The 21,089-nt window shown below is 39.7% G+C and overlaps 1 protein-coding gene across 3 annotated transcripts in view; it reads left to right on the forward strand.

The window, feature by feature from the left end:
• Positions 1–21,089, forward strand: part of CDK14 (cyclin dependent kinase 14) — a 557,423-nt gene that overhangs the window by 349,854 nt on the left and 186,480 nt on the right. For all 3 annotated transcript variants that reach the window (XM_040260248.1, XM_040260249.1, XM_040260250.1), the window contains one exon: positions 14,601–14,721. In XM_040260248.1, the coding sequence (XP_040116182.1) occupies positions 14,601–14,721 (121 nt within the window). The remainder of the gene's footprint in view (positions 1–14,600; positions 14,722–21,089) is intronic.

Consider the following 21,089-nt stretch of genomic DNA (forward strand, 5'->3'; position numbering starts at 1 on the left):
CTTTTAGTATAAACAGCATCATAGCAGGTATCCACGCACAAAAGTCTTTGTGTATAAACATAGGAGAACGATGCTGTTGATCACTTCCTGAAACTTACTTCGGAAACACGCTCAGTGACTTCCAAGTTCAGTTCAACCAGCCACCTCTGTGAGCATGTTACTCATTCTGGGCCCCGTCTAGGCTGGTCCTGGGGACTGTGAGGGACATGGTCTACGCCCTCCACAGGGCAGTCACTCCTCAGTGACCACGGTGCTTCGCGGTCTAGTGCTGAGTGACCAGTGAGAGGTGCAGCGGACTACTGTGGAGACCCACGGCCGGGGGGAGTGACTTCTGATGTGGGGCTCAGGGAATAGTTCAGGGTGGGTTGGAATTAGGCGTCCATGTGGGAAGTGGCATGGACGTGTGAGAAGGCGTATGGGGAGGGTCCAGGAAGGTGGGTGCACCAAAGCACGTGCTGGGTGCACGGCCCTCCACATGGGGCCTCCTCACCAATCCTGTCTTGTACCAGGCCCTGTCCCACTTCAGAACGCTGACACTTATTTTCCCTTCTGCCTGGAATAATACTTCCCTGAGATTTCTTATTTGGCTGCTCCATGCAGTATGTAGGACCTTAGTTCCCCTACCAGGGATCAAACCCATGCCCCTTACAGTGGAAGCGTGGAGTCTTAACCCCTGGGCCACCAGGGAAGCCCTTCACTGAGGTTTCTTGATAGCTTGCTTTTGAAGTATCAAGATGCAGGCTAATTTCACTGCTTGCCCCAGAACAGTGGGTAGGGATTTGCTTTACTTTTAGACAACAGAAGTTGCCATTTATACAACAGAAATTGCCATTGTTGGATTTCTTAGAATAGAGGAACAGTCAGCCTCAAAGGTAAATTCAGGTCTCTTGCTGTCAGTAACACTAAACATCTGGAAGCTTTGAAATGAGTGTGTGTACTTCTGCTCATCAAGGGTTTTTTGTTTTGTTTTTTAAAAAAACTCTCAGCTCTGCGCATACCTCTTTCCATGCTTAAGTTAACTTTTTGAGAGGCAGCTAAGGTGCTATGCAGAATCAGCGTCACTTGCTGTTGATACAGTTGGTATCTAAGCTGGTTTCACACACAGGAGCTGTGCAGTTCATAGGCAAGGGTTCTAGTAAGTAGAGGCAAATCGATCCCCTGTCTGAACGTGTTTTAGTTTAGTGTTATTATTTCTTTGGGCCATGCTGGATCTTCCTTACTATGCACAGGCTTTCTCTAGTTGCAGCAAGCGAGGCTCCTGTTTAGCTGCAGCAAGTAGGGTTCTCCTCATGGTGGCTTCTCTTGTTGGCAAGCGCAGACCCCAGGATGTGCGGGCTTCGGTAGTCGCAGCTCCCAGGCTTAGCTGTCCCATGGACTGCGGGATCTTCTCAGACCAGGGATCAATCCTGTGTCTCCTGTGTTGACAGACAGATTCTTTGCCCCTGAACCATCAGGGAAGCCCTCGAATATGCTTTAGGTAGTCTTGTCTAAGTCCTACATTTTACAGGAGACTCTGTTTATGTTGGGATGAAGAAGGGGGAAGTAGTAAGAAATGGGCAATCATAGGGAATGAACATTGCTCATAGGGAGCTTATATAATAGATAAACATGAATAAAACAGTTTTATGTACTTGCTGTCAAGTGAGTTGACTTGAGAGTGAGATATGATTTAAAAATTTGGAGGAGAGACTGACTAGTTCTTGAGGTTTCATTGATCTAAATTTTAAATATCATATTAAAGTTTGCGACATCATGGAGTTTGTTAGGAAAATAAGTTCATCACTTACATTGGTAACCAGTAGCTTGAATATTAATAGCATTATAGTGTGATACCCCTTGTTATACTTTAACATGTTTATGAACATCATAAATGAATTAAAGCATCTTATATTTTGAGTTTCTGTGTGTGTGTGTGTGTGTGTGTGAGTTGCCCAGTCATGTCCAACTCTCTGCGACCCCATAAACTGTAGCCTGCCAGGCTCCTCTGTCCATGGGATTCTTCAGGCAAGAATACTGGAAGCAGGTTGCCATTTCCTGTTCCAGGGGATCTTCCCAGCCCAGGGATCCAACCCCCTTTTCCTGCAGTGGCAGGTAGATTTTTTACCATGGTGCCACTTAGGAATGTATCTTGTTATTATAGACCAAGTGCACTATTCATCACTTTCCATGCATTTCTCATTTAATTCAGATAAATACCCTATGAGTCAGGTGTGGTCATTGTATCAGGGATCCTACAAGAAAACAAAGGGCGACTCCCACGGGTGATTGAGGAGGGATGGATGAAGGAACTCAGTATGAAACTGTGCACAGGGCTAAAGAGGTGTGCCCTCTAGACTAGCCATAGTGGGAAGCTTTTACCACTCAGCCCTGCAGGATTAAGAGAGAAATGCATTCTAGAACTGACTGAGCAAGCGTGTAGCCTTCCAAGAGAGGACTTAGCCACGGCCATTTCCTGTCCAGCTGAGAAGGAGTCAAGGGAAAAAAAATACACACCAACCTTGCTTTTTTTCCTTCTCTGCGATTTTTGATCCCTTTGCCTTCCCCTGGCCAAACCCAGCTTGAGGCCAGGGGACCTAAGACTCTGTAATTACAGGCCCATTAAGGTCACCCTCTGGGGAGCAGAGAACAGGAAGGAGGAAGAGCCAAGAATGCGTCAGGAGAGGCAGACAGAGAATATCCAGCAGGGTTACCACGTGCATCTCATATGTGAAGCAGCTACAAGTCAGCTCAGTTAATCACTTGCCCCGAATCATACAGCTTGTGAACGGTGGTCCCAGCTGAGCTCACAGGGGAAGCTTTCACACATTACAGGGAACCGTCTCATCCTCAGATTATGGCAAAGGACTCGGAAGGGCCAACCTGGCAGCTGGGAAACCAGTGAGGAGCTCTTTCCAAGATTCAAGACCCAGAAGGATAAGTTTGAGGGCCTGAAATGCTAGTGCCATAAAGACAGAAAGAGGGGACAGGATTTGAAACAGTAGAGGCAGATTGGATAGAACTGTAGGCCTCAACTTCCTTCTAATGAGAAATGATAATATAGGGACTTCCCTGGTGGTCCAGTGGCTAAGACTCCAGCTCACCCCCAAAATGCAAGGGGCCTGGGTTCAATCCCTCATCCAGGAACTAGATCCCACGTGCCACAACTGAAGATCCCATGTGCTACAGCTAAGACCTGGTGGAGTCAAATAAATAAATACTTAAAAAAAAAAAAAAAAAAAGAAGTAAGGTAGAGAACAGCTGTCTTAGATTCTTTCCAGAATGAAAGCTGTAAGACTCATCTCCGCAATGATTGTGATATATGTTTCTTTTATGCAATTAATTTATCTTTAAAATATTCCCTGAATGCTCAGTCTACCCCCTTTTGGAGATTTAAAGTTTATTTCTGTGTTCAGTCAGTTCAGTTCAGTCGCTCAGTCATGTCCGATTCTTTGCAACACGAGTCACAGCATGCAAGGCCTCCCTGTCCATCACCAACTCCCGGAGTTCACTCAAACTCATGTCCATCGAGTCGGTGATGCCATCCAGCCATCTCATCCTCTGTCGTCCCCTTCTCCTCTTGCCCCCAATCCCTCCCAGCATCAGAGTCTTTTCCAATGAGTCAACTCTTGGCATCAGGTGGCCAAAGTACTGGAGCTTCATCTTTAGCATCAGTCCTTCCAGTGAACACCCAGGACTGATCTCCTTCAGAATGGACTGGTTGGATCTCCTTGCAGTCCAAGGGACTCTCAAGAGTCTTCTCCAGCACCACAGGTTCAGAAGCATCAATTCTTCGGCACTCAGCTTTCTTCACAGTCCAACTCTCACATCCATACATGACCACTGCGAAAACCATAGCCTTGACTAGACGGACCTTTGTTGGCAAAGTAATGTCTCTCCTTTTGAATATGCCATTTAGGTTGGTCATAACTTTCCTTCTAAGGAGTAAGCATCTTTTAATTTCATGGCTGCAGTCACCATCTGCAGTGATTTTTGAGCCCCCCAAAATAAAAGTCTGACAGTGTTTCCACTGTTTCCCCATCTATTTCCCATGAAGTGATGGGACCAGATGCCATGATATCTGAATTAGTAATGCCCAATTCTGGTATCAGGAAAACCAGGGTCACAGGGTCACTGTCACTGGGTGTCATAAAACATGTTTTGAAATCATCCAAGTAAAGTTAAAATCATCAAAATAACGTTCATGTCTTTTCATAAACATTTTCTTCTAATGATAATGTCTGAAATCCTGTAGTGAGTAGTACAGTGTTGAGACCCCAAAATATAACTTGACCTCTGTTCAAAGAGTGGGAAAAGAGAAAAGAAAAAAGTAAAAGAGTGGGAGAAAATAATTCATAAAAATTGGGCAACAACCATAACATTTTAGAAGTTTCATGACGACTTAGTGTAGCCCAAACCGCTCCCCTCCCCCCTTGGCATTGGCTCGCTGATTACCTCATTAATTGGAACTCATTTCGTTGGACATTTACCCTTATAAAAACAGAAAAACCTCTTGGTTCAAGTTTGAGTGTAGTGGCCTACTTTCACCACATGGCATGTTTTAAAAATTCACTTCGGTAAGGACACCCCCGAAGAGCTTTTTGTTTATGTGTTGCTACTATATATTCTTCAGGTTAGCTTAGCTGCACTCAAGTTTGAGGTTTCTGAAGGAAAACATGGGCCTTGGGTTCCTGTAAGATAAATAATGCCCCCGCCCCACAAAACTGAATTTCTAGCTGTTACTCTGCAAGTTACCACAGCCTTCTGACTAACTACTCCATTTCTGGGGCCACTGCTTTCTGCCAATTTCCATTTTAAGAGACAAACAAAGCAGCTGATAATAATTGTTCTCATCTCGAACTTCCTGAGCCGTTCCTCTTGATCAAATGTCTCTTTGCCTCGAGGGCTTGCCTGACTGTTCTGTGAGGCTCTCTAGACAACGGCAGTCGTTTTCTGTGGAGTTTACTTATGTTTTTGGAACCTCCTTTCAGTAGAACGGCTGTGTTTTCTCCTCACTTCTCTTTCCAGTGTCCCCTGCCTCCCTGTCCTCACCCCAACCCTCTCCCTCTGTCACAAGCCTGACTTGTCACCGTTTGGGGGCTTTCAACCCACTCAGTCTGTGCTGCTGCCCACGTAGAGCTCAGGCACAAGGACGTTCCCAGGTTCCCAGTCTTTCCGAGGAGGCAATCACACTGCCTGCACTCAAAGCCTAGCACAGCCACATATTACCACATGGCCAGAGGTAAATTAGTTTCCTTTGTGTTCAACTGTGATACTAACAATTATATTAGGGCTTCCCAGGTGGTGCTAGTGGTAAAGGACCCATCTGCAAATGCAGGAGACACAGAAGACCAGGTTTAATCCCTGGGTTGGGAAGATCCCCTGCAGAAGGGCATGGCAACCCACTCCAGTATTCTTGCCTGGAGAATCCCGTGGACAGAGGAGCCTGGCGGGCTACAGTCTGTGGGGTCTCAGAGTCGGACATAACTGAAGTGACTTCGTGTGCAGCAATTATATTACTTTCTAGGTTATTTTAATGATTAAGTGATATCACACATTCAAAACTCTTCGAATACCCAGCAGATTCGTAACTGCTCAAGAATTTCTCATCAGGTTTCCTGCTATATTATAAGCAATAGCATATCCACTGATCTTCATATTTTTATATTATCTATAATAAGACTACAATATTGTCCCGCCTCTATATTTACACAATTCTAGGTGGGTTAGGAAGGAAATGGAAATAATTTTCGCATACATCTCCAAAAGGAACACTCACTCTCATTTATTATCTTTCTTCAAAATTAAAACAATTAATGAACTAGGTTATTTTGAATGTTATGTATATATGATAATTTCATCTTTATACATTGGCTTCTCAGGTTAAGCACAAAGCATGCATTTGGCATAATACTGTAATTATTCCAACAATATAGGAATATATTGTTTTTATCTTCTATGCAAAATAGAAAATAAAATCTTATATATAAAATTTAATTATAGTTACAATTATTCAATAATCTCTTTAAAACATATAAGTGCATACTCATTATATTTTTGTTATATAAATATATTTATAAAACAAATGGTCTGAAAGTTCTGAGTATTACAGCTTGATTTAAAACTTGGATTCTTATGATAAATTTAGTATGTCTTGCCTTTAATTTTAAAAAACTGGAAACAAATAAGTGTGGATATGGAAATTCATCAAAATTGCCAATTTAGTCAAAGTTATAAAATTCATTTTCTATATTGTGTTGTCATCTAACCTTGGAATAATAACTGTGAATTTCATTAACTGAGAAGCAGAAACTAGAAAATGAAATGTAAATCAATGAACTGTGAAAATGATGATATATTCACGTCTACTCTCTTGAAAATGATTTTGCATTTTCTGCTAATGCAGATGTGATGTGGGATCAGTGAGGTGGAATTATTGGCTTAAAAGGGCTTTTTAAGAACTTGAGCATATATGATCTTCGTACATTTAGTGAACAAAATTCTTAGTAATATTTTCTTAGAATCCCTGAGTTTTAGTGCCTGTATGGACTTTATAGGTTTTCCTTAGCCTGACCCATAGGTCAGCAAACTTTTTCTTAAAGGACCAAATTACTAAATTTTGTAACTTTACAGGTTATGCTGTGTGCTAAGTCGCTCAAGTCGTGTCTGACTCTCTGTGACCCCATGAACTGTAGCCCGCCAGGCTCCCCGTCCATGAGATTCTCCAGGCAGGAACACTGGAGTGGGTTGCCATGCCCTCCTCCAGGGAATCCTCCCACCCAGGGATCAAACCCCCCTCTCTTATGTCTTCAGCATTGGCAGGTGGGTTCTTTACTGCTAGCGCCACCTGGGAAGCCGTTACAGGTTATACAACTCAGCTTTGCTGTTGAGTGCAAAAAAGCCACACGGTATGTGAAGAAACAGCTATAACTGTGTTCCAGCAAAAGGTATTTACAAACAGGTAGCCTGCTTGTAGGCTACAGCTGGCTGACTCTGATCTCAGCCCCTTTATTTTACTCATAACATAAGCAAGAGAGCTTAAGGGCACTCAGCTAGCTGTCAGAACCACGATCAGGCCTTTAGTTTTTTCTTATTGCAACTTCCAAAATGCAGAATACTGCTCTGGTAGCAAAAGCATGTTTCCTACATGGTAGTCGGCCGAAAAACTCTGGCTAATTGGTCTTACCACCACACCTATCAGTTTCACATAAAGCAATATTTCCCACAGGAATGTATTGTTTTTTATCTTCTATGCAAAATGGAAAATAAAATCTTCATATGTATAACATTTAAGTATTTGAAATTTTCCTTTCTTATTTAGAATATCCTTTTAAAAATATTATGATCTTTCCTGTTATTTCAAAGGAAAGATAAAAAAAAAATGTGCCCTTGTGGATAGACAGAAGGGCATAATTTATTAACTTAAAGCATTCAAAGATAATTAAATAATAGCAAAATAAAATATTGCCTTAAAATGTGTTAATGTCTTGTGGGCTTAATTTCATTTTAATCAGAGTTTATTTTCAGAGATTACTTACTTAGTTGAAAGCCTCTGACAAACACCAGTCATAACGTTTTAAAGGGATTTCAGTATCCTGTGAAGAGTACCTTCTGTTAAAGTAGAAGTCTGGACAGAAACAAAAGCAAAGATGTTTCATTTAAAGGAAAGAAAAGGAGATTATAATTGTCATCTCAAAACTTTTTTCTACCATAAGAAACAACATGTGATATTAAAGGTATTAAAAAAATAAGCCTGTCCCCCAAATGCTCACATTTCCTGCCTCCTGTTATGGCAAATATGAGGCCAGAGAATTGGAGGGTGCTCATATGGGGAGATTGGGCATGTAAGTGTTTTATTATTCACATTGAAGTTTGTCCCAGGTAAATTTTAATTTTCAATAAAATTTATCTCAATGCATATAGATCATTTATTGTCCAGAACATATTTCAAAATTGGTAATTGTTTGCCATGGATGAACCTGAAGCTGCTATTACATTTCTGCAAGAGATGATGGTAATCTGACGAGAAGGAAGAAAAGAGAGAAACTATGATGTAAAATCCATTGAATTTTTAGAAGCTTTTATTTATTTGTTTGTTTCTGACTGTTCTGGGTCTTTGTTGCTTTGCACAGGCTTTCTCTAGCTTTGGCAGGTGGGGTTGCTGTGCACGGACTTACTGTGGTGGCTTCTCTGCGGAGTACAGGCTCTAGGGTGCGTGGGCCTCAGGACTTCAGGCACGCAGGCTCAGTAGTTTCAACTTGCGGGCTTGATGGTTGCGTCTTGGGAGCTCCAGCACGCAGCCTCAGGACTTGTGGCACGCAGCCTCAGTAGTTTCAGCTTGCGGGCTTGGTGGTTGCGTCTTGGGAGCTCCAGCACGCAGCCTCAGGACTTGTGGCACGCAGGCTCAGTAGTTTCAGCTTGCAGGCTTGGTGGTTGCGTCTTGGGAGCTCCAGCACGCAGCCTCAGGACTTGTGGCACGCAGGCTTCATTGCTCTGCAGCATGTGGGATCTTCCTGGACCAGGAATCGAACGTGTGTCCCCTTGTCCACTGTGCCCTGAGGGAGATCTTCCATTGGATTTTGTGATTTTGTAAGTGAAAGGAGCCTATCATGAAACAAGACTCCCAGTTTTGGTGAATGGATGGATAGTGACCTTTAGTGGTAAGTTACAGAACACTGGAAGTGGTAGTATTGGTTGGGGAATAGGAAAAATAAAAATAAACATACATACGGAGGATATAAACTGTTATTTTTATATAGAAGTCTTAACTTTTAGGGGAAGATTGTTAGTAGAGATATGTATTTGGGATCTTCAGCAGATGGGTAGTAACTGAAGACATGGGGGTAAACCAGATCCTCCAGGAAAACCAATCAAGTGCAGAGACCAAAGGTCAAAGCCCAAACCCTGAACATCCCTATAAGAAAGTACTTTTCTCTTTTGTTTGATAGTTGTTTATTGATGCACTCTAAGAGTGGCAATAATGAGCTTTACAAATTTTAACCCATCATCAGATACTAATGTAAATCCTCTGAGAGGGAGAGAATGCCATTAAAAATATCTATTTAAAAAGAAATTCCTGGACTTCCATGGTGGCCCAGTGGTTAAGAATCTGCCTGCCAATGCAGGGGACACGAGTTCAATCCCAGGTCCGGGGAGATCCCACATGCCGCAGAACGACTAAACCTGTGCGCCACAATACTGAAGCCGGCACGCCTAGAGTCCTTGATCTCCAACAGGAGAAGCTACGGCAATGAGAAACCCGCACACTGCAGCTAGGGAAAGTCCACACGCAGCAGCAACCAAAAATTAGAAAAAATTCCTGGCCAGGTCCCAGGACTGTGCAATGGGAAAGAAATACAAAAATCTTCTGCCCTTACTCCATGGATTAGCTGACAGAATAGAGAAAGTCTTTTCCTTCGCAGCCTGACAGCCTAATGGTAAAATGTTACCCAAGTATGTCATGTCTGTTTCGAATCAAGTATTGAAGAAATGAGCCCCTGTCTTAGAAATGTCACGTTGTGATTAAGAGCAGAACATTCTTTTTCTGATCATTCAGTTTGGGGAATGAGGTATGGTGAGAGAGACCTGTGGGAATTGATCTAATATAAAATCAAAACCACTGAGAAGCGCTGAACAGTGGCACGTCCTCCGGAAAGACTGAAGTGCTGAAAGACGTTCCTTTATACTGTGTTTCATTTGGCTTTCACAAGGCCATCTAGCTCTTGCCATTATTCCACTTACTTTGAAAGAAGCAAGTCAATGTTGCCAGTTCTTTCGCAATTCGTTAGTCAAAGCAAAAACATGGAAGTGAGCATTCTTGAAGCCCAATTCTTAATTTAGCCACTTTTTCCGTGGAGTCAGAGGGAGGACTCAAGTTTCCAAGCAGGGTCACCACCTGTAAAAAGGATGCATCAGGATTTGAAAGAATAATTAGATGTGCATGGAATAGAAATCTATTGGACACGAGTGTGCAGCTGTTAATAAAAGGATGTTTACTATTTGGGGTTCTTAAAACTGTTTACTAGTAAATTGCCCTTTGACACTGGACTCATAGCACCTTCCCTGTATTAATGATACAGTTCGCTGTAGAGACTTGTGGTTGGTGTCCAGTTTAGTGCCTGTAGTACATCCCCATTCCTGTACTTGGAGAAAGAAATGGCAACTGACTCCAGTATTCTTGCCTGAAGAATTCCATGGACAGAGGAGCCTGGCAGGCTGTAGTCCATGGGATTGCGGAGTTGGACACTACTGAGTGATACTGGTGAGGAATTGGGTAAACCCATATCTGAAGCCCACACAGAAGTATGAGCTGGAGAAATCTCCTAAGGATGACAGTTAAAACTTGGCATGAGCCACAGTTATCCACAGAGTGTATGCATTTAGAAAGCATTGGTTTAAATATGTAGCTGTAGACAAGTCCATCAGTTGTGGAGCAGATAGAGGAAGTTCCAGAAGCCAGCCAAATCACTGCTGTTATCTCTTCCATAACTGAGAAGTCAAGGGAATAAATTTAAAAGATTAGGAGGGAAGTTTGGGGGAGAATCGATACATGTATATATATGGCTGAGTCCCTTTGCCGTTCGCCTGAAACTATTACCACATTGTTAATGGCAGCTGTATGCATGCATGCGTTCATTCATCCCTTCAGTCATGTCCAACTCTTTGCGACCCTGTGGACTGTAGCCTGCCAGGCTCCTCCATTGAAGGGATTCTCCAGGCAAGAAAACTGGAGTGGGTTGCCACGCCCTCCTCCAGGGGATCTTCCCTACCCAAGGATTGAACCCACATCTCTTATATCTCCTGCATTGGCAGATGGGTTCTTTACCACTAGCACCACCTGGGAAATCCAATCAGCTATACCCCAATACAAAATAAAAAGTTAAAAAAAAAATAACCTGCCATGTGGCAGATGTATATTGTATTATATTTCATGTTTGCATGCTTAGTCGCTCAGACTCCTCTGTCCATGGGATTCTCCAAGCAAGAGTACTGGAGCAGGTTGCCATTTCCTCCTTCAGGGGATCTTCCCGACCCAGGGATCAAACTGGCGTCTCCTGTGTCTTCTGCATTGCAGGCAGATTCTTTATCCATTGAGACATCTTCTAGACTGTTATTGCATTATATTACATATCACATAATTGTATTTGCATATTATTATACATTTCATCTTATGTTACATATAATAATAAAGTGAGATAATAAAAGAATGGGAGTGGTCAACTATTTCCATTGCAGCTGAGAACTTTTAAGATAAGGTCTGAAGAATCTCCATTGGTTGATGCTAAAGGGTTAGTTCGCTTAAGGCAACTGTCACATGACTTACTTTGTGTCCCTGCCAGAGGGTAGAACCAGACTCAGAATGGCAGCAGAAGTTAGACCGTGTTACAGAGATATGAAGAGGAATTCTTTCCTTGGGAAAGAACTTAACCTGTAAAGCTTCTGAACTCTTTTGGAAATCTAAGATTCTGCTATGCTAACTCATATTAAGGTTGCCCAAATTTGAGGATTTAATAATCAAGGCAACAGGGCTTGATTATTAGGATTTTTAACTCTACTCTTTAGGGATCTTTCCTTAGTTAGAAGTGGTAACATCTTTACGTTGGATACTCTTAAATGGTTATGCAAGCCAATTTAGGTGCCCAAAGGAACGTGCATCCTTTCATATACATATGCTCAGCCAAAGCAGCAGCGTATAAATAACCTATACACATCTAGTTAGCATTTCACTTTGCTTTTTTGACTTTTAATTCAGACTAAACATTAATATAAGAAGTTTTGATAATAACCCCTGAACTTCATCCTTTTTAGAAGGTAATGTAGCTCTCTTCCTGTAGGGTAACCATAGCAACTGACAAGGAACAGAGAAAGAAAGCTTTCACACATGCTGTGCTAATTAATCCTATCCTACAGATTCCCTTCAGCTGGAGGATACAGTTTAATAAATTTTGCATGAGTAAGCGTGTTTTGATGCATGAACTATATAAATACATAGGAGTATCTTTACTAAAAATATTTATTTTAAAATGTGGTTGTGTATTTCTGCTTCAAGGTGTGCTTTTTTTTTTCTTTTGAATCATTGATTTAATAATTTGCTCCCTCTTTGAAAAGTTTGGGGATTTATCTCTTTAACAGAAGTATTTTTAGGATGAAAAACTTTTGTTTAACAATATACAAGACATTTGCCCCAAGAATATGTTTTAATTGACTCTATGATATAGTGAGATGTGAGTTTTTCTCAAGTGATGCAAGAGAGTGTATCTTAAAAATATCATAACATTATTCAATATAACACATTTACAGGCGAACCATTTTAAGAAACTGTCTCAATGCTTTGAAGAGTTAGAATATCGAAAACTCACTTTCCCTGATGATTTGGGAAGTTATATGACCCGTGTGAATGGAGTTTGGGCAGTCCTTGACCTAAACTTGGGGCTTCCCTGGTGGCTCAGAAGATAAAGAATCTGCCTTCCAATGCAGGAGACATGGATTTGATCCTTGGGTTGGGAAGATCCCCTGGAGGAGGGCATGGCAATTCACTCAAGTATTCTTACCTGGAGAATCCCATGGACAGAGGAGCCTGGTGGGCTACAGTCCATGGGGTTGTAAAGAGTCGGACACAACTGAGCAACTAAGCACTCACACAGCTGACCTGCACTTGAGATGGAGAAAAATAATGTAGACAAAGAGCTTTTTCTGTTTCTAGTTTTTCAGAACTATTTAATAAGTTTTACAAACTTATATTCAGAGTGAGCATAATTGACTTGGAGTTATACATCATTATTTAGATTTCTGCTAGGTTATTTTGAGGTCTGGTTCTCTCTTTAAAACTGGGAATATCACAATTTTCTATAACCAGTGTGGCCTTCTGAGCTGTCAAAGAAAATCTCAGATTTTTAAATTCTCCTATCCCTCTGGCCTAGCTTTCTGTCGACAGGGCCTTGGCAAAACCAAGAAAACCAGCCTGAATGTTTTTGGCATCCCATTTGCCTTGACAACAGCATATGGAGCAAGTCAGAACCGATTTTGGGACTTAGGCTTAGCTCCTTGGTCTGTATAGAAACATGCTCATTTGAGGAAGGAAACCCTTTGATGGTATTAGGACACTCTGGAAACACTTTCATGCCCTGATTGTTTTATCTGTTGTTCAGTTTTGCTTGCTCTGAGGTAGGCTAAAACTTTGCAGAAAAAAGGAGAAGAGGTTATTATGGAAATCTATTTTCAGAGACAGTCATTCCATTGATGTGCAGAAAAGTTAGAGACCATATATGTGTGTGTATGTTTGAATGCATCAAATCTGTACACTTTAATATGGAATACTTGTAACAGTAGTCAATTTATCATATGCCATTGTGTTGTTATAAAAACTGTATGGTAGGGAAAATTGAATTTTTGTAACCAAATTGAACTAATTAGAAATTCTTCATCTTACCAGCTACCCTGTTAATTTTAATATTTACATATAATACAGTAAAAGAAATGCCATTAAAAAGTGTTTAATAAACAAAAAAGGTAATGTTCCTAAGTATTACATAAAAGCTTAAATAATCAAAACATTAAAATGAATATATTATGGTAGGTTCACTGTAAAAATGTTTATTTACTTAGAGCATCACAGTGATAGATAAAACTTTACTCTCATCACTAGTGAACATACCCAGATAGAAAACTATAATACAGTTTTTTTTCTAAAAGTAATATCTGTAATTTGTATTTTTTAAAGGAATTATATATTCATTGTATAACGCTTGGGAAAAATTCAGAAAATGTATTAAATTTAAAAAAACTAAGTATTTCTATATTCAGAACTAACCATTGAAGATATTGAAATACATTTTTCAACAGTCTTTTTCCAGTGCCTAAGTATTTATGATTGTGAGGTCAAACTGTACATAATTTATCACTTAATATATTATTTTCACCACTTTCCCAATTTTTAAACATTCTTAGAAAACTTTAATTTTATTACATGATATCTCATCTCCATGTACCAGATTTATTAACTACTCCTTTATAATTATTTATTTATGTGTTTGACATGACGCTCCTGAATGAGCATTTCTTTAGTGTTTGATAGGACTCTGACACCAAAAGAAATTTTGGAAAAAACCTTTCAGAAAAGAGTCGTATTCTCTTCTTTCAGATTCATAATACATGTTAGAAAAAATTAAGGGCACTGAGAAGTCTCACAGTATACAGACCTGTTTTACTTTTTAAATCATCTTTTCGCAAAGTTATTCAGTCTTGGAACTTTTTCTTATAATAGTTATTTTTAACTGTCAGAACCAAAGTACCATGAAACAATCTTTGGAAAGCCAGGAGATTTCTAAGCCTCTGTATAATATCTAATAGTTTATGAATCATTTGTTTACTCTTTTGGGATTTTTTTTTTTTTTGGTTCTTAGTGCTTTATTAGGAAATATAAAGGATTTATTGGTTATTAGCATGTATTTGAAACAAGTAGACCAAAATATGCTTTCCCCAACCTTTTGCATAACTTTGACATTGCATTAATGATTCTGTATTATAATATCACGTTTGACCTTTTAAAACTGTGAACATCGAAATTTAAATTACTTTGGTCATTAATGTCTATTAAACTTCTTTATGTTCCCTGTAACCCACAGGTCTCGCAAGAGCAAAATCCGTCCCTAGCCACACATACTCCAATGAAGTGGTTACCTTGTGGTACAGACCTCCAGATGTTCTCCTGGGCTCAACAGAATATTCCACCTGCCTTGACATGTGGTGAGAAATGGAGCTTTACTCTAGCTAATTTATCCGTAGTGCTTGGTCTGGGTCAAGCCTAGACAAACATCCTAACAGTCTGAATGAAGATTAATGGTACTGGAGTGTTTACCAGTGTGTGGCAATACCACTGGAGTTTTTGAAAACATAATTGGGAATGTTCCCTAATAAGGGGCTCTCTTACAGATGGTGTCTGGTAATGGTTCTTGATGGACAAGGGCAGAGACATTTTTCTAGCTGTCAGTTCAGTGATTTTCTCCCTAACGGTCTTAATTTGTGGCTTTGTTTTATAACAAGGGAGTATATATCTCCAAACAGCAGTATGAGTTGGAAGTAGTAGAAGCATGTTTAAATTCACAGCAAAATTCAGATAAATGGTCTGAACATTTTGCTATAACTGTGAGGTACTAAATTTGGTACAGTATACCCCTGAAAACTGTTGGTGCCAATTATTCAAGATGAAATAAAACAATCACTTTTAAAAAAAATGTCAGAGTAAGTTTGATTCCAGTAGAGTCACAGTTCTGCACAATGGTTTAGCATAACTTAAAAATCTGTTATAGGAGGCCCAAAGACCTGTGAGATTTAATGTATGATTATTATTAATGATAAACTTTAATGAGTTTCCAGTCTAATATGATCTAGTTCAAATAAGGGAATAATCTTCTTTTTAGCTACCAGGGAAGGCTTAATAGTGAATGTTAAAAATGTCATTTATTAATAGAAAAATTCCCTTTCTAGACTCACAGTTGTGTTTAAAGTAAAACAGTTCATATAGCACATAGGTTTTTAATAGCAGGAATCATCTTCCATGAACGATGAGGCACCACATACAGAATTCAGCTACATGTTCACATAATGTTTATGACCTCAATAAAGCTGCAGCGTGCGTCATGTATCTTCTTGCCATGTAGTTACTTCACTGCTCTACCCTCAGTAATCTTGGCTTTTAGTTAATTAGGCTGTGATGTGGCCTGGCTGTCTTCCCTGATGTTTCTGATCCAAACACTTTATGGGGAGAAAACAATGAAGTTTCTTGATGTAAGGCACAGTATAGATTTACTTAATTTAGATTCCAGCAACTCCCTTAGACACGGGATTTGGGGATCTGTGAAGCCACTGAAAATCTAGGCAACATTTCGTGTACACATGGGTATATTTATTTTTATGAGGTGTAGATCTCCAGCTTTCAATAGAGCTATAAAAGAATCTGGGTCGTCAAACAGCCTAAGATCTATTGCCATAGATTTTGTAATGCCTTATAATAAATCTAATACCACTGTAAATGCATGCTCCAAAACACTGAGAATAAAGATGACCATCTATCATTAAGAAGCCAAGCTAATCCATTTTTTACATCAAACTTCCTGGCTTTTTTTTTTTGACAATTGTTTACACAGTTAGATTCTCCCCCACCCCCGCCCGCCCCCAGAGCTAAGCAGGGGCTTGAACAAAACAACTATTTTGCTCATTAGCTGTAATGGAGGAAAAGATTGGAAATAAAGGTCAATGAATGCATCCATCTGAATATCAGTTACTGTCTCATTTCTTTCCTTCTTCCTGCCCTTATAGTTGCAGGCTGGCTATGCAAATAATCATTACTTAATATTCTTGAATTAGGGAGTGTTTTTCTTCATTTTTTGAGAATAGGAATTCTAGATTGTCTTTCAGTGAGGTCAGTCAAGGACTCTGCTAACAGAACATAGTTTGGAAACATTTCTAACTTGGAGCCAGTCTTGTCTTAGTTGCTTGGCAGGACACTTCAAGCTCTGCCCTTAGACGGGGGAGAAGCTATTTTTTTATACGCTAGTGGCTAATTTTCCCCAAAGCTTTGAAAGTGCCCTGTAAAGAGCAAAGAACTACATGGATTATGACTTACTAATATGTCTGTTTCTGACATGTAGTGTTTGATGTCCAGTCTGTGTCTTTCCACTGCCCCCAGCCCCAGCCTTTCTTTCTTTCACATGTGTGTGCCTGTTGGTATCCTTTTAAGGAAGAAGGTTTGTTTGCTTTCTGCCAATTTGCTTTAACAGAGACATAATGAAGCTTAAGAAGAAGATTGTAATTTAAGTGGAAGGGGGGAAGACTGATATGAAATAGTAGACCCCAAATGCCCTTTTGTCTGCATGCCAAGATTATTCATTGCCATAAAAACAAAAAATAAATGTGTTATGTTGGAGCACTTTCCCACATTATTGGCTGTTCATTTCTGAGTTATGTCTATGCTATGCCTGTCACTCTGAATCTGATTTCATTCCAAGCCGTTTTCTAAAAGCCGTTTTGTTATTTTCCAGGTAAAATGTATGTATTTTTCCAGTCAGAGAAAAGTTCACAGGGCACTGATTTTTGCATCATTGGTGACCTTGATGCTGGATATTGAAAGATCTAGAAATGGGACTATGGTTGAGTCTTGGCTCAGCTGCCCCAGAAAGCAGTGCAAATATTAACCCATAGACAATAGTGGGGAGGCAGGTGGCAGTGGTTTCAGGCTGTTTTTACAGTTCATTTACCATCCTGGGGCAGCAGGATAGTAACTAAAAACTAACGATCCCTACCCGGTGTTACAATTTCCAGTGTTCTGTTTAAATAGCTTCGGGCAATAAAAATATTAATGGAGACACTTATGCATTAACATTGGCAGCGAGTGTGGAAATCAGAGCTCTCCCGTTGTGATTCACTGCTCTAGGTCTCCAGCATGTTGGTGATGTATGGATATACTGGGCAGTTTGAGAACTCATCAGGAAAAGTAGTTTTTGGTACCTTGACTGCCTCCATGGAGGAGGACTTAAGCAAAGGAATCAAATTGGACTTTGTCTGGTGTATAACTTCCCTTAATTCTTGGATTTTATAACTCTTTGTTTAAGTCCAGGCATAGGAAATCATCTTTAAGCTTCTAAACCAAAAAGGCTTACCAAGTACTGAAAACCACATTAAGAGAAGTACAGATGTTCCAATGAGCTTATCTGTGCAGTCCCTCCCTAGTCCAGGAGTTCTGCTCTAGCTGTCCAGGTCATTGCTCTAAACAGCCTTTATATTGCTTTAGAGAAGCTCATACATATATTTAGAGTGGCGTTTGTTTTCTAAAGCAATAGGTCACTTGGGATTGTTTTAAGGGATTAAATTTTAACATAGGGTGACAAAATTATCTGTAGCTAATAAATATCTCATCAAGATCATGTTGCTTTTGGGAGGGGCCACAGTATATAGTGGTACCATCTTGTGTCGATTCTATGCTCCCCAGTAGCGTGCCAGTCTCCCCTTTTCATCATCTTTTTCAAAGCTAATTAACATATTAACTATGCTTGTCAAAATGTGGGGCAAGTCGTTTATAAATAAGCCTGTCAAATGTAATGAGATTGCATATTAAATCACCCTTTCTCTATTACATCTCTGATTTAGGATTAAAATCAATTTATTTAACATTGTAACAGCTGGGTGGTTAGAAAAAAAATTTCTGTACTGATCTTGATATATGGAAAAATGTCTGCATTAAAATTGATTTTGCATATATCAGAAAAGAAATTGCCTATTTATTGAGTATTATAAGGCCATTTAGCATTGCATTTTATTAAAGAAGCCTAATTACCATACATATTGGCAATATAGAGTTCTGCCCTCATCCTTAAGAGTCTCTCCGGAGCAAAGGAAATTTATGTAATAAAGTTTCCTAAGGACTCAGGTTTGTTTACCACTGTTTTAAGAAAAAGAATCATAAACGAATCCTACTGTAGTGCCCACCCAGAAAAGAAATGTGTTCCACGTGAGATAATATCTTGAGTAATTGGCTAGTAGTAATCATAATAATTAAGTCTTAGCATTAGTAATAACAATGGTAATAATAAGAGATACTTTTCTTGGACCCAAATTGTATTCTAAGCTCCTTTATACATTAAAAAAAAATCTGCAGTTTCTTTGGCCCTAATACTCTTTTTTGGAAGAGTATGGTTGCTTGATAATGTCGTGTTGGTTTCTACTGTATGGCAAAGTGAATCAGCTGCATGTAAATTATATCCTCTCTTTTGGGGATTTCCTTCCCATTTAGGTCCCCACAGAGCCTTGAGTAGAGTTCCCGGTGCTGTACAGTAGTTTCATTGGTCATCTATTTTACACATAGTGTCAGTAGTGTGTATATGTCAATCCCAATCTCCCAATTCATCCCACCCGCTTCTTCCCCATTGGTATCTTTATGTTTGTTCTATCTGTGTTTCTGTTTCTGCTTTGTAAATAAGATCTTCTATTCCTCTTATATATTTTAATTACTTACCTACTGTTCCATGATAAAGTGAAAGAAAGCAAAACCTGGAGAGACTAAATAGAATAATAAAGGTCATATATTTAGTAAATAGAGTCAGCATTCAAACTCAGCTAACCTACTCCAGAACCTTTTCTCCCTAAAACATATTACGTAGTCTCCTAAGATGATTTATAAGCAATTGTTTTTTTCATTTTACTCAGTAAAGTGATTCAAAAACACAAGTCAGTAAAATACCTCTTTGAGAATTTAGATTATGCTCTGAGTCATGTTGGGTCCTTTGCATGCTTCAAACCAAGTGGATGGCTTGCCTCTCAATTTTATTCAGGGTGGAGCTTTTTTGAAATCAACTTAAGACTTGACTCATTGGATTAAATACATTTTCGTGGGACCAATATCTCTACTGGCAAGTATTTTCCCAAGTCCTAACCAATACTCATTTACCACTTCTGCTAACATGAATGTATCTATTTGAAAAAGAAGGCTGGTAAAAATGAGAATTCTTCATGGGCTACATAAAGTCATCTAACTGTTCACATTATTTACACATTTTCCAATTAATCAGATCATAAGACCAAGGAGGATTCAGATTAGTCACTGTCCAAAGTAACATCTCTTTAAGAGCTCTTGAGAGCTGCTTAGATAATACATGATCCAAATGACTTGTTGGTATTGCCACAGACAGGGCAATACCACAGAAACAGAAGAACAGAGGTGGTCAGGTGGGAGTTGGGGGGTGGCAGGGAGGTGAAAGCTGGACTCCTAGTGGCAACCATGGTTTCGGAGCCCCTTCTATTATTGGAATTCTTTAAAAGTAGGGTGATCATAGAGTATATTGTCCATACCGGGATACCTTTTGGAGTTAATAATAATTCTGCTGGGACAGTGTGTATAGAACGGGAATTTAATTGTGACTTGTGGGCATCTTACTCATAGCACTGGAGCAGTAATTGCTAAATGCTGGTAGTCAGAGGAGACGGCGCATTTGACTGCTCGTTTCACACCAAAGGAAAGCTGGCTGCAAAGTTCTGTTCCATCGCTTTGTAACAGATTATCTCCAAAAGTACAGTTCTCTCGTATGAGATCGTTATGATATTGCGGAGTAGCTGCCAGAGTGCTGTCTTTCGTGATGGTTTTCAAATACTGGTGGAAACCAGTTCTCTTACCCTATCAAAAGTTTGGCGTGGTTATGGTTATTACATCCATATGGTTCATCCCGGTGTGTTTGTGTGAGAGAGAGAATCCATGTATGTTTTCAAGGAATATATTTGATCACTTGTTATATAATGGGTTAGCTGAATCATAGCATATAAAATGAGACGTTGTATGTGTATTTCACTGCTAAATATTTTAAAAACAAAACTTCCCTTATTTGCATCAAAGTTGGCAAAGTAATTGGTTGCCCACAACTGGTGTTTGGATGACTTTTTTGGTTTGTTTGCTTACCTCAGATATTTTTATTGATTTCTGAGTTCACAAAGCAGTATAGCGGATGTGAATTAATGTTAAGGGCATGTGTGAGATACCTGAAGAGAAAGAATCAAATGGAAGTACACACTGCTAGGCTGACTGAGAGAACAACTAGGAAAACTGAAAATCTGACATAAAATTCCAAAATATATACTACTCTGGAAGCAGGAGTATAGGATCAAACAGCCCTATAAAATCCAGGACACACCAGAGGACTCACTATATTAGAACTGAATACATTAGCATGGTCATTGGATGACTTTTATTTATTTTTTTGTGTGTGTGTTTATTATTTATTTATTTTTATTTTTTTAAATTTATTTATTTATTTTTAATTTTTACTTTACAATTCTGTATTGGTTTTGGCATAGATCGACATGAATCCACCACAGGTGTACATGCGTTCCCAAACATGAGCCCCCCTCCCACCCCCTTCCCCACAACATCTCTCTGGGTCATCCCCGCGCGTCAGCCCCAAGCGTGTCATATCCTGCATCAGACATAGATTGGCATTTTGATTCTTACATGATATTATACATGTTTCAATGCCATTCTCCCAAATCATCACACCCTCTCCCTCTCCCTCTGAGTCCAAAAGTCCGCTATACCCATCTGTGTCTTTTTTGCTGTCCTGCATACAGGGTCA

This window comes from Oryx dammah, unplaced genomic scaffold (genome assembly GCF_014754425.2).
Source record: "Oryx dammah isolate SB20612 unplaced genomic scaffold, SCBI_Odam_1.1 HiC_scaffold_18, whole genome shotgun sequence".
NCBI classification, from domain to species: Eukaryota; Metazoa; Chordata; class Mammalia; order Artiodactyla; family Bovidae; genus Oryx; species Oryx dammah.